Source organism: Alnus glutinosa, chromosome 4 (genome assembly GCF_958979055.1).
Source record: "Alnus glutinosa chromosome 4, dhAlnGlut1.1, whole genome shotgun sequence".
Classification (NCBI taxonomy): Eukaryota; Viridiplantae; Streptophyta; class Magnoliopsida; order Fagales; family Betulaceae; genus Alnus; species Alnus glutinosa.
The window spans coordinates 28,224,348-28,238,382 of NC_084889.1; the positions used below are offsets into that span (position 1 = coordinate 28,224,348).

At 42.2% G+C, this 14,035-nt stretch overlaps 2 protein-coding genes across 3 annotated transcripts; both read left to right on the forward strand.

Moving 5' to 3' along the window:
* The first annotated feature begins 7,176 nt into the window (after positions 1-7,176).
* LOC133866757 (uncharacterized) lies at positions 7,177-8,972 on the forward strand. 2 transcript variants are annotated; one of them, XM_062303388.1, is made up of 4 exons: positions 7,177-7,297; positions 7,415-7,661; positions 7,996-8,108; positions 8,511-8,972. In XM_062303388.1, the coding sequence occupies exons 2-3, from the start codon at positions 7,440-7,442 to the stop codon at positions 8,104-8,106; spliced, it is 333 nt and encodes a 110-aa protein (XP_062159372.1). In that variant the 5' UTR covers positions 7,177-7,297; positions 7,415-7,439; the 3' UTR covers positions 8,107-8,108; positions 8,511-8,972. The 2 variants fall into 2 exon arrangements, with proteins under 2 accessions (XP_062159372.1, XP_062159371.1); XM_062303387.1 differs by lacking the exon at positions 8,511-8,972 and having other exon boundaries at positions 7,996-8,485.
* Positions 8,973-12,484: 3,512 nt separating this feature from the next.
* Positions 12,485-14,035, forward strand: LOC133866410 (putative disease resistance protein RGA4). Its single transcript, XM_062302923.1, has one exon. It carries the CDS (start codon positions 12,572-12,574, stop codon positions 14,033-14,035), a length of 1,464 nt encoding a protein of 487 aa, XP_062158907.1. The 5' UTR covers positions 12,485-12,571.

A 14,035-nucleotide genomic window follows, 5' to 3' on the forward strand; every position in this document is an offset into this window, starting at 1 on the left:
CATGGCAATCTCGAGCCATAATCCCCAGGCCGATCCAACCATTTGAGCCATCAACTGCTGCATCCCAATTCATTTTAATAGTACCTTGGGGAGGAGGGTACCACCTATCAGTCACCGTAGCAGGGATGGACTCTTCATTCTGCGTTAAAGCCTTTACTGCATTGCAGCACTTCTTGAACTCTTTCTGAGACTTTGAGGCATCTGTAAGGATAACACTAGGAAGGGTAAAATCCCCTTCAAAAGTAAAACGGTTCCTCCGCAACCATATGCCCCTGGACAGTACTGCAAATAAGCACAGTTCCTCCCTATTAAAACGTCCCATATAATCTTCAAAAACCTGCATAAAACTGGCACCTTGACTGGACCATTTTTGAAAAGGAGAGGACCCCCCCCCCCCCCCCCAAACATCACTGGCCGAAGGGCAGCTCCACAATGCATGAAGAACATTTTCAGTTGAATTGCCACAGATTGAGCAAATCGGATCCTCCACTACTTGTTTTTTATGGAGGTTATCCTAGTTGCTGAGAACCTTTTCCCTCTAGTTTTCTCTCTGCAACTTTTGGGGTAAAGCTGTCGCCCTCTCGTCTTTGTTTTGATGTAGAGCTTTTGGTAGGGCATCACCTACTTGTTTTGGTGTTCTGATTGTGGCGAAGGATTTTGTGATTCATGGAAGAGGAGTTATCCATGATATGGGGAAAGTTTTCATTGGGTGAAACAGAACAAGCGGAGGTTTCTATGGAATCTTCCAAAATCGTGCCAATGGTCAAACGAGGAAATCATTGTTTGATAGGAAAACTGATGGCAGACAGGATATTGCCTAAGGATTTCCTCAAAGCCCTGCTTCTCAGGGCATGGCGTCCGATGGGAGAGGTATCCTTCAACGCCATTGGTAACAACATGTTTATCATGGATTTCGAACATGTGTGGGTCAAGTCTCGTATCCTGGAGGGTAGGTCGTGGCTTTATGATGGGAACCTGGTTTCCTTAAAAGAGTTCGATGGTCTTACTCCTCCATCAAGTCTGAATTTCGATATAGCCTCCTTCTAGGTGAGGATGTACAACCTACCCCTTGCCTGCATAGGGAAGACAGCTGGTCAAAAACTTGGGGAATCAGTCAGACGTGTGGAGGAAGCAGGTATTGCTGACGGTGAAGCTGGATGAGGGGAGTTCCTAAGGGTGAAAATCTTCATTGATATAACAAAGCCACTGGCAAGAGGTCGTGTACTCCATGTCTCGAACCAGTCCATTTGGGTGGCGTTCAAGTACGAAAAATTGCACAAGTTTTGTTGTAGTTGTGGAATCATCAAGCACGGTAGTCAAGGGTGTGCTAACATGGGGTCGCGACGCTTCCCAATTAAGGAAAATGCTCTCCCGTACGGTAGTTGGCTTCATATGATGCCTCATTTTCTTCCGCGGGGGGGCCCCTCATTTGGATCCAAGGACAGGAGGAGTAACTCAGGAAGCTATAGAGATGACGGTTCCACGGAGGAAGTGCACAGTGCTGAAGGCGGCGGGGAAGCGCTTGGGCTAACCCTAGCAACTCTCCGATGTCGTCCGAAAAGGAAAGAGCTTGGCATTTAGGGCAAGAAGTTAGTGCAAAGGCTCCAATTACTTAGGAGGCGAACGTTATGGAGGAGCGTTCCGAAACTGATACGCGGGGATCACAGGAGGTTTCTAAGGAAACCATCTGTTCTCAACGTATTCCAGAAAAGACAGTAACGGATGATTTGGTGGGGTCAGCGAATGGTCGATCCAAAAAGAAATATTTTGGATCCTGGGACCCGGTCAATGGAGGCATGATGTGGCAGGATGTGGATAAAGAGAGCGATATCCAGCTGGAGAAGGATCCCGTGACTCACACGTATCACCCACATGTCCGCAAAAAGGGGAACTACATGGCTATTTCTCGATCACCTGTGAGTAAGGGTGCATTTACTTCTAAAACAGTTGAAGGGCCCAAATCAAAGAAACCTCCAGAAAAACCCCGAAGCATTTTGTCTTGGAAGAAACGTGCTCGGTAGGGCCAGTCCGAGGTGCCTACTCCGGCTCGGGGTAAAAGTCTGGAGGGGAAGCGAAATGGAGGAATGGCCCCGGAAGTTGGAACGAAGGCCCAGTCAAAGAAGGGAAGGAAAAATAATGTTCGTGGTGCCCGAGCATCGCATGTACCGGTGGAGGCTGTGGAACAGCCCCCCCCCTCCCAATGACTCACCTGAGTTGGAACTGCTGGGGGCTTGGAAACCCCTGGACAGTTCGAACCTTCAAGTTACTTGTGAGGGATAAGAAACCCAACTTAGTTTTCCTTATGGAAACCAAGCTTCTACGGTCTAAAATGGAAATTATTCGTGTTAAACTTGGCTTTGATAGTGTTTTTGTGGTTGATTGTAAAGGTAGGAGTGGTGGTTTGGCATTGCTGTGGAATCCGGGTGTCTAGGTGACCATTCAAAACTATAGCCTTCGACATATGAATGCTACAATCTAGTGTCATTCTAAGGCATTCCAATGGAAGCTGACGTGCTTTTATGGGCATCCTGAAGTGGCCAGAAGACATGAAGCATGGGCGCTTCTTAGATTTCTATCTCAGATGAGCCCAAAGCCTTGGTTGTGTGTTGGAGATTTCAACGAGATTTTCTCCCCCTCTGAAAAATCTAGCTCGACTCCACGCCCTCGGTCACAAATGTTAGCTTTCCATCGCGCTCTGGAAGATTGCCAACTGTTCGATTTGGGCTTCAGGGGATCGAAGTACACTTGGTGTAATGAGCGCTCGGGGGGGAAGTACAACAAGGAACGGCTGGACAGGGCAGTTGCTTCTCATAGGTGGAGCTTGTTTTTTAATGTTGTTGAAGTGTAGGTTCTGGCTCGCCATCGTTCGGATCATAGCCCTCTCTTGGTGTCGTATGCTAAAACAGAGGATGTAGCGTGGAGGAAGTGTAAAACTTTCCGGTTTGACTATAGTTGGACCCAGCACAAGGAGCAAGCTACTATAGTGAAGAAATTTTGGCGTGTCAAACATCATGGGCTAAATCTGTGGTCCTCGTTTCATGAGAAGCTTTATTGTTGTCAAATTTTTTTGAAGCAATGGGTCCGAAAACACAAGAATCCAGTGGCAATCCAGATTCAACAAAAGATGAAAGATTTACTTGGTGTCCAGTCGGATGACATGGTTGCTGATCCATAGACTAAGGCTGCAACTAAAGCTGATTTGGATATCATTTTGGAGGAGGAGGACATTATCTGGCATCAAAGGGCTAAAGAAGGCTGGCTGAATCTAGGCGACAAGAACACTAAATATTTTCATGCCTGTGCAAGTTAGAGACAGAGACATAACCAAATCAGTCACATAGTGGCTATGGATGGGAGTCTTTGTTCCGGGAAAGATACTATAGACCAAGCCTTCATAGAGTACTATCAAAACCTCTTCATCTCAGGCACTGGACTTGACGTTGAAGCTTGTACCCGAGTGTTGACACCAAGGGTCTCTCCGGACATGAATGATAAACTGGTAGCTGAGTTTTCGGTGGAGGAAATTTCTGATGCAATGAACCAGATGCCCCCGATGAAGGTCCCTGGACCTGACTAGGGGTGTGCAAAACCACTTCAAACCGCACCGACCCGCTATACCGGCCCCGATCCGACCCACCAAACACGGTTTTCACGTTCAAAAATGCGGACATGGTTTGAGTTTTTGCCAAACTGTTCGGGGCGGGGTAGGGTGAGGCTCGGGTTGTGCTTTTAAAAATTACCGGGTCCCCGCCCCACCCTGCCCCGCACCGCACAGCATATAAGACCTAAAAAAATAAACCCTAACACCTTATCTCATTTCCTACCTGAGCCGCTCTCACATCTCACTCTCCCAGTCTTCATTTTCTCAATTTCTCTTCACCTTTTCTAGCCCTCGCTTATTCGTTCTTTCTTCATCTTCTTTCTGAGATATGTACAGCCTGTTCATTTTTCATCTTTGTTCATTCTCCATCTTCGTTCTTTCTTCATTCTACTTGTACAATAACGAAGAGATGAAGATGCAAAGATTTGAAAGAGTGTTAAAGAGATGAAGATATAAAGCGTTGCTGCGTTGAAGCCTGAATGACCATGGTGGAAGCATCTAGAAGGCACGTGGCGGAAGCTGAGGATTGAATAGGCACTAATGTTTTACAGCTGTAAACTACATACGGTTTGAAAATATGCGTTAATCCTTTAGATTCCTTTCTCTTTGGTTTTGCATATGTAATTGGAACTATTAAATGCTCCCTTAAATGGATTATGGAGTTATTGTAGAGACTTTTCCATTTTTAGAGAGACTTTTCCATCTTTAGAAATGGAATTACTAATTATTAATTAATGCTCATGTGCGTTTGGTTAATCTTTTGGATTCCTTTCTCTTGGGTTTTGGCAGTTTTGCATCTGTAAATGGAATTATTAAATGCTTCCTGTAATTTGTAAATGATTTATGGAATTATTAGTTTATTACAGAGAGACTTTTCCATATATGGAAAATGGAATTACTAATTAATGCTCATGTTTTGCATCTGTAGATGGAATTATTAGATGCTTACTGTAATTTGTAAATGATTTATGGAATTATTAATTTATTATAGAGAGACTTTTCCATTGCCAGAGACTTTTCCATATCTGGAAATGGAATTACTAATTAAAGCTCATGTTTTGCATCTGTAGATGGAATTATTAGATGCTTCCTGTAATTTGTAAATGATTTATGGAATTATTAATTTATTACAGAGAGACTTTTCCATCTCTGAAAATGGAATTACTAATTAATGCTCATGTTTTCCATCTCTGCAAAACATTTTTTCCTTTTGTATATTTTCATTTTCTCTTCATCTTCTTCACCTTTTTGAACCCGCTCCGCCCAACCAACACCCCCCGCCCCGCAAAAACCCGCCCCTCACTGATTAACCCTTTTTCTTGCGATTCACGAGTGAAAAATTTCTCACCCATAGGGTTGCGGGGCGGGGGAAAAAAGGGCGGAAATCCGCCCTGCCCCGCCCCGCCCTGTGCCCACCCCTAAACCTGACGGCTTCTTGGCATGTTTCTATAAACATAATTGGGCGACCATTCATCAAGAGGTATGTTCTGTTATCTTAAACTTCTTTCATACTGGGTTATGGATGAACGTGCCAATTTAACACACATAGCCCTTATTCCAAAGAAGAAGAACCCTGAACATGTGTCTGAGTTTCGGCCCATTAGCCTATGTAATGTGGTATATAAAGTGATTTCAAAGGTTTTGGCTAACAGGCTTAAAGTGTTATTGCTGGTTCTCATTTCCCCTTTGCAGAGTGCATTTATCCCGGGACGTTTGATAACTGACAATATACTTGCTACATATGAGACTCTTCATTCTATGCAGACAATAATGTTGGGAAATATTGGTTTCACAAGAGTTAAGCTCGACATGAGCAAAGCCTACGATAGAGTTGAGTGGGCTTTCTTGGAGGCGGCCATGGTTAAAATGGGTTTTCATGCTAAATGGATTTCGTTGGTCCTGGCCTGTGTAAGGTCCGTGACTTATTCAGTTATTGTCAATTGGAATCCAGTAGGGTTGATCTGACCTACAAGGGGTATTCGGCAGGGTGATCCCATCTCACCCTACCTTTTCCTCCTTTGTGCGGAAAATTTAAGTGCCTTGTTGAGCCATGCTGAGCAAAAGGGAGTTATTACTGGGGTTCCTACTTCTCCTAGAGGGCCACGGCTTAGTCATATTCTCTTTGCAGATGACAGTCTCCTATTCTACAAAGCAAAATCTGTGGAGTGGAGAAGGTTGATGAGAATCCTAAAAGTTTATGAAGTTGGCTTGGGGCAAAAAATAAATCTCCAGAAGACCTCTATTTTAATTTTTTTAGCAGAAACACCACTATGGCCTCACTGAAACGCATCGGATTGACTCTTACTTAGGACTCTCCTCTTTTGTAGGGAAGTCGAAGTCTCAAGCTTTCAAGTCAATCAAGGAAAGGGTTTGGAATCGGATCAGCAACTTGAAGGTGAAGTTCTTGTCTAAAACGGGCAAAGAGATTTTGTTAACAGCTATGGTGCAGGCAATCCCTACCTACTGTATGAGAGTTTTCCAATTGCCTGTTACGTTGTGTAAAGAAATCAATACCCTAATGCAAAAATTTTGGTGGGGTCACATGGCCAAAACTTCAAAAATTCATTAGTTGAATTGGGACAAGATGGGGTTGGCGAAGTTTGCTAGAGGCATTGGCTTTAGGGACCTTGTGTTGTTCAACAAGGCCTTTCTTGCCAAGCAAGGGTGGAGAATTCTTAAGGAACCAAATTATATTGCTGCATTGATCCTAAAGGCTAAATATTTTCCTCATTTGGTGTTTATGAAAGCTAACTTGAGTAATCGGCCTTCATTTGCGTAGCGCAGCATATTCAATGCCCAAGATTTACTTAAGCAAGGCTTATGGTGGCGAGTTGGAGATGGAAGGCAGATTAATATTTGGGGTGATAGATGGTTACCTACACCTTCCACTTTCTCTGTTTAGTCAACCTCGTGGTGCATTCCTGTAACTTCTAAGGTGCTAGAGTTGATAGACTCGGTTTCGAAGAGTTGGAAGGCTGATATGATTTCTGTAGTGTTTTTCTTAGACGAAGCAAAGGTTATCTCGGGGATCCCTCGATCCCCAAGATAGCCCCTCACTTGCTCGAGACTACTTAATATGGAGAGGCACTACCACTGGGATGTTCACTGTCCGCAATGCTTATCACTTGGTAAAGGAGCTGCAAGACAATAAGGGGGGGGCGGGCGCAATGCTCTTATCAGGAGCAAGGGAAGGAGGCGTGGAAGTGTCTCTGGTCGTTGGAGGTGTCCCAAGTAGTGAAGACTTTTATGTGGAGGTCTTTTAACAATGCCCTTCCAACCAAGCCATCATTGCTTTCTTAATGCCACATAACGGTCTATATTTTAATGACTAATAAATGACACGTAAATTAATGTGTCAATAAACAAGCATCTTAATTAGAGGTATTTTTATAATTTTACCTTAATTATAATTGATCGGCTCCTCCCAGTTGGTCGAGAGGATCCTGTTGCATCTTATAAGAGCACGATAGATGGGCCCTTGAACCTAACGACATTAGATTACGTCCCAATTTCCCAACTGGGCTTTTTTTTTTTTTTTTTTTTTAAGAAAAGTTCCCAACTGGGCTTGATTACAGCAATCAGTCCCATCTTTGGGCTCAGCAGCTCTATCTCCCTCGTTGAAAAGGAACTCTCCAGTTTCCAGGGACCATTTTTCGTAGTTTCGATTGAATTATTGAAGGGTTTTGATTTCCTCAGGTACGAATCGAAGCAAGAGGAAAAAATCCGGCAATTTCTTTTTCGGTACAGTTTTTTTCCGGTCAACCAAAAGTATCAGAAGGGTTTAATTGAATTGAAGTGGAAACTGTGATGCAGGAAGCAGAAGCAGGGGTTGTTGGAGATGAGCTCCGAAGCACTGCAAGCCGCCAAGGCGTATCGGCAGCTTCTCAAGGCTGTGAAGAAGCACATTGCTCAGGAAGACAGCAAGAGGCGCTTCAAGGAATATGTGACCGAGGAGTTCCGCAAGAAGTGCACTCCATCGGACCTCTCCGCTGTTCGGCACAAAATCAAGCTTGCCAATGACTACACCTTTTTACTCAATAGTGTCCACCATCACCAGGCACTGCTCAATTTTCATCCCTTCAATGCAATTTGGCTTTTCCCTTTGTTCCATTTTGAAAAAGGGGGAATTTGAATTTTGATTTGGTATAGCGTTGGGTTTGAACTGAATAACTTCTTATTTGAACATGTTGTGAATGCCCTTTGAAGGGTTTCTGTGAAAGTGGGCTAGTCTTGGTAATGGTGTGAATGTGGTGTAGTAGTTCTTTTCTGGGTTATCTTCTGCTTGCTTCGTACAAATGGGTTCAGTTTTGTCCACTTAATAAATGGAAGAAATTGTGACATATTTTTCCCCATTTTGGCTCTAATGTTTGAATCGGTAATGGTTGTGGCAGGACCTACTGTTTTCATACAACATTGCTGTGGATAGGTCGGAGGAAATGAAAAGAATACTTGGAAAATCTGCTGCGAGCGTGGGTCTTCAGCTGCCGGAGGTTTATCAGCCTTGATGGTTGGGTTTTTGTTTTACTTTTGTCTTATTTTTCATGCCTTTCATATTTACCATTTTGTGGAGAAATAGTTGCCTTTGGTGAGCTATGATTTATTTGTCTTATGTTTAATTCATTTGCTGCCAAAGGAGTTGAACACTTGAACCTAAGGTTTTGTTACTGCACTGTTTTGTCATCTTGATAAAGAGAAGCTCAGTTGTGTTGGTTAAGCATGTAAAGTGTATCAGAGGAAAATAGGGGAGAGAGACCATAAAATCTTACTTTGTAGTTCTTGAAGGTCATAGTGGAAGAAACCGTCCCCATTATGATGTTTTTTTTTTATACTTGTAATTGTTAATGGATTCTCAGTAACCCAATGATAAGGTTAATTTTCTAGTGAGGGTTCCCATCTGTAAATTTTTCAGGCTACAGTTTTGCAGGGAGCCTGTGGTTTGATTCTGTTTAAAAAGGCCATCATGAAATCACTTCTCCTTAGATCCAGCCTTCCAGCCTCCAGGTATCCGTTTGAAATTGCAACTGCCTCTTGCTGTCATTTCCGTCTGCTTGTTTTTCATTTCTGATAGGGTGAAGCTCTTTTGAGAAAGAAAAAAAGGGTTTTGTCACAACATATAACTACTATTTTGAGAACTAAATCAGCAGGGTAGTTTTAGTCGTCATCTAAATGAATATGATGTATAAGTTTTTGAGGGATCTTGTGATTGCCTTGGCTAACAAACTACATCTGTGTAATATCAGCTCCTTCTGTCTTGTCCTAGATTCAAGTAAATTATGGTTACCTGCTGCAATATTTATGATTGTCAGACTCCAATCATGATTCTGGTCTGTGTTTTTGAATATGAAGATAAACTCTGCAATTTCAGCTTGTATTTACAGATGATGATATCATATTCCTAGCACCAGAATAAAGAGAGAAGTAATGGAATAATAAATCACATATAGAATATGGCTTTTTATGTTTACTGGTTGAGCAAAGACTTAAATTTAATGTTTTCATGTTATTTAGAACATGTAATTCTTTATCTTTTCATCTAAAGAAAATGGATTATAGTTTTGTTTTCTGTAAGGAAGCTTCAAACTAAATGTAGAATCGGCTTGGGTTGGAGTAAGATCGGTAAGAATTGCTAGATGACCTTAACGGCCATTGGCTTGGTTTTCTTACTGACCCAAGTTTTTGTATTGACTGTGAATGCTTGTTTGCCCCGTGGCGGTGGGCAAACCTACCTGTATTGAGACAACCGAAACATAGCATATTAATTAGCATGGGAGATTTTTTTTTTTTTAATTATTATTTTTTTCTCTCTAAAAAAAAGAAAGAAGAAGAAGAGAGAAGTAAATCAATCCTATTAAAAGCACAAAAAGGCGCCATCCAAGTATACATGGAGGCTGGAGCATACAAGAGGAACGTCCACTTATAAAGAGAAATAAAAACACAAATTCAAAAATTCTAGGAAATTAGAAAAGCGAGCACCGTTGGTAGCCGTCATCCACCCATAAAGCGTTTTGAACAGAAACCTTTTGGGAATAACTTCAGTTTGGACTTGGCAGAAACCAAACCCTTTATGCCCTCTAATAGAAAACAGACACATCAGCATATTACACCAAATGAAATTATGAAGAACACACACGAGCAAAACTCCTTTCTCAAATCAATCGACAAGCAAAGCTCCCATTATTGTTCAATCTGCAAAGTCCAGTGAGGCAGGGACGGTCTGGCAGTTCCTGTGGAGCGGGGTTGGCGCCGATCGGAGCTGAGAACGCCGGAGATGCGCTGAATGGGTTTGGGGTGGGGGTGGGGGGGGGGGGGGGGGGGGGGAGATCGGGGGAGAGAGAGAAAGAGAGATGCTGAGAGAGAGAGAGAGAGAGAGACGAACAGAGAGAGGATCCGATCTACTGTGGGCCAGCGCCGGAGGAGCAGGAGGCGACGTCCGGTTATGGGTCGTCGACCGGTGGCCGGAGGTGCGATTTTCGGTGGAGATGCGCTGAATGGGTTTGAGGGGGGGAGATCGGGAGAGTGAGATCGGGGGAGAGAGTGAAACAAAGAGAGAGATGATGTCGGAGAGAGAAAGAGAGATGCCGAGAGAGAGAGAGAGAGAGAGACGAATAGAGAGAGGATCCGATTATGGGTCGTCGACCGGTGGCCGGAGGTGCGATTTTCGGTGGCTAGAACCGACTTTCGGCGAGGCAGGGACAGTCCGGCAGTTCCTGTGGAGCGGGGTGCTCCTCCGGCGCTGGCCCACCGTCGATTGGATCTCGGCATCTCTCTTTCTCTCTCCGACAGCATCTCTCTCTCTGTTTCATTCTCTCCCCTGATCTCCCCCACTCTCTCCCTCTGCCTCACCGTGTCTTGGTGAAAGGAAAGAAAAAGAATAGAAGAAGAAAGAACGAAGAGAAGGGAGTAACCGATTCAGTACATCAGCAACATTTCAATTTTTTTGTTTTTATTGTTTTTAGCTGACGTGTCGACTGGTTATTGGTGGGCAAAAAACCCATGTTTTCTGCCATGACCGGACAGAAGGGGCTCTCAAATCTTTAATCTTTACCATCGCTTTCTCACAATCTTCAAAGTTTTAGAAATTACGTGTTTTTTTTTTTTTACACCACATCAAGTAATGGAGAGCAATCTTTCATGCTTCTAAATTACGGTGACTATCAATCTAGTTTCTCCAAAACAGGATGTGGTTAGTTGGGCAAATACGATATATGGGTGTGCAAAATTAGGTAGTATTTAATATTTGATGTTCCTAGAAGTTTATTTGATGAAATGTCCGAAAGAGATGATGTCTTGCCATGTTCAAAACGGTTATTGCTTGTAATGTTTTCGATGGCAGCAAGATTGCCATTGAACAACAAAATTAACGTACGATTTTCTTTAGCAACATATGAACTTGTGTGAAGTTTGGGCAATTAGTGTGCATCCAGACAGCAATTCCGGCATATGTCTAAACAGTTATCAACACTCTCTCTCTCTCTTTTTCTTTTTTCTTTGTCTTTTTTTTTTTTGCAACTCCCATTTTTTTTTTTTTTTTTTTAAGGGAAAAATAAGATTTTCCATTAATCAATATCGGAGCAAACAATATCCACAATAGCAGAAGGACAAACTCCTATCCAAACTCTACTACTGTGCTGGGAGACAGCAAATTTAGCTAAATAGTGCGCTGCTTTGTTTCCCTCACGCCCCACGTGCGCAATTTTCCAGTGAGGAAAAGAGGAGAGCAAAGCCCGAGCATCAGAAATTAAGTCACCGTAAGAGACACAGCAATCCCCTGAATTTCCCAAAGCTAGGACCACCTCACGAGAATCCCCTTCAATAACGATAGAGGAAAACCCCCTTTCTCTGGCGAATTCCACTGCCCTTCTCGCTCCAAAAGCTTCAGCCACGGAGGGATTCTGAATGTAAGGCAGCGCTGTGCTTAAAGCTGCCCTCACCTTGCCCAACTCATCCCTGGCGATAATGCCCACACCCATCCGATTCTGCCTAGCATCCAGGCAGCATCCCAATTTAGCTTGATGAATCCGGCACCTGGTTTGCTCCACCTCGAAGAAGGTCTAGGGCCTTCACTCTCCCGACTTGGGACCTTTTCTAAAGACTTCTGAAACTCTTCCACCACTTCTTTAGCACCTTTCACCAAGTTAGTGGGCTTGTTTGATAACTTACAAAACAGGATAATGCTGTTACTTTTTATGTACTTTTTTTTTCTTCACTTTTTTATATTTTCTACCACCAATCAACATCAAAATATTAATACTTTTTTTACTTTTTAAATCACATTAATAATTTTTTATTACTATTCAAATAAAAAAATTCACTACAATACAAAACTTTTTCACTTTTTTATACAATTTTTTTTTATTTTATATCACATCATCACTTTTTACTAATTTTAAAATTAACAACCCATTATTCTGTTCTGTTATGTACATGACTTTGCCAAACAAGCCTAATATTTCGGAATCGGAGAAGTAGTAAAAGTCTTTTCTCATAAAGACCGAGTACATATCGAGCATGTTTGACAACAAGTTTTTTCATCTTTTATACTTTTTCTAGCAAAAGCTTCATATTAACAAATAATTTTCTTCATTTTTCACTTCAAAAAAAATTGAAAACTCTTTTCATTTTTATCTCACATCAATCAATTTATTTTTTTCTTTTAAAAAAAATTCCCAACCACAACCATCTTAACCCAAAGAAAAACAATGGGTTGTAATTAAAAAATGCAGGCAAATCTTGTCTTATTGGTACATTAAATGCCATCGTTGAATTCTTTGCCCAATTTAATTTAGTTTTTTTTTTTTTTTAACTAAATAAATCATCCACACCTTTATACACCTGGAAAGCACTGACGCATCACTTCGTTTGGTTTATTCAACTTTATTGCTGCCCACCGAATGAATGACATCACACAATTTCTTCATTCTTCTTCAGGAGCGCTCGGCTTTTTGAGCATTTTTCACTCGCCATTGGGAAATGGCAGAACAGCTTCTCTTCGTCACTGCCGACCAAATCATTGAGACTTTGAGCTCACTGGCCGGCAAAGAGATGAGACTGCTCTGGGGCGTGGAAGATGAGATTGAAAGCCTGAGGAACACCGTCTCAACGATCAAAGCTGTGCTTCTGGATGCGGAGAAGAAACAGGCTGGGAACCATGCAGTCGGTGATTGGCTGGGAAAGCTAAACGACGCCATTTATGATGCGGATGACTTGCTGGATGCTATTTCCACTGAAGCTCTACGAAGGGAAATAAGGACCCTGGAGAAGAAGGCAAAACAGGTACGTATTTTCTTTTCCAGATCAAATCAGCTTGCCTATCGTCTTAGAATCGCCCTTAAGATTAAGGCGATTAGAAAGAGGTTAGATGCCATCAACGCCGATAGGGAGAGATTCCACTTGGAGGTACGCCATGTAGAGACAGAGGTGGGTAACAGGGAGAGGGATAACACCCATTCTCTTGTACTTGCGGAAGCAGTTATTGGTCGAGAGGATGATAAGAAGGCAGTTATAGACTGTCTGATGGACTACAATTTTGAAGAAAACGTTTCAATCCTTCCAATTGTTGGGATAGGTGGATTAGGAAAGACTACACTGGCTCAACTCATATTCAATGATGAGCAAATCGAAAAGCATTTTGAGGTGAAAATGTGGGTGTGTGTCTCTGATAGCTTCCATGTTAAAAATATTGTTGAAAAAATCTTAGAATCTGCAACAAACACGAAACAACCAATTGTTGAAATGAATACACTGGTAAACTATCTTGGAAAAGAAATCAATGGAAAGAAATACTTGCTCGTGTTGGATGATGTGTGGAATGAGGATCAGGAAAAATGGTCTCGATTGAAACAAGTGTTGATGGGTGGTGCAAGAGGCAGTAGAATATTAGTGACCACCCGCAATGAAAGTGTTGCAAGGATTGCCGGGATAGTTCAATCATATTCCTTAAGGGGTTTAGATGAAGACGCGTCATGGTCTTTATTTAAGCAAATGGCGTTTGAGAAAGGAAAAGAGCCAGAGAATTCAAGCATCATAGCACTTGGGAGGGAGATCCTAAAAAGGTGTTTAGGTGTCCCTCTTGCCATAAGGACAATTGGAAGTTTACTAGGCTCCAAAAATCCCGAAACAGAGTGGTTGTCTTTTAAGAACAATGAACTCTCAAAAATATCTCAGAAAGAAAATGACATCTTACCAACTTTGAAGCTCAGTTATGATCAGCTTCCTTCACATTTGAAGCACTGCTTTGCTTATTGTAGTTTGTTTCCAAAGGATTACGAGATTGATAAATCAACACTGATTAAGCTTTGGATAGCACAAGGGTTTGTCAAGTTATCGGATCAAAACCGATGCTTGGAAGATGTTGGCAATGAGTATTTTATGGATTTACTCAGGAGATCATTCTTTCAAGAAGTTGAAATGGATAAGTTTAGTAATGTAATTTGA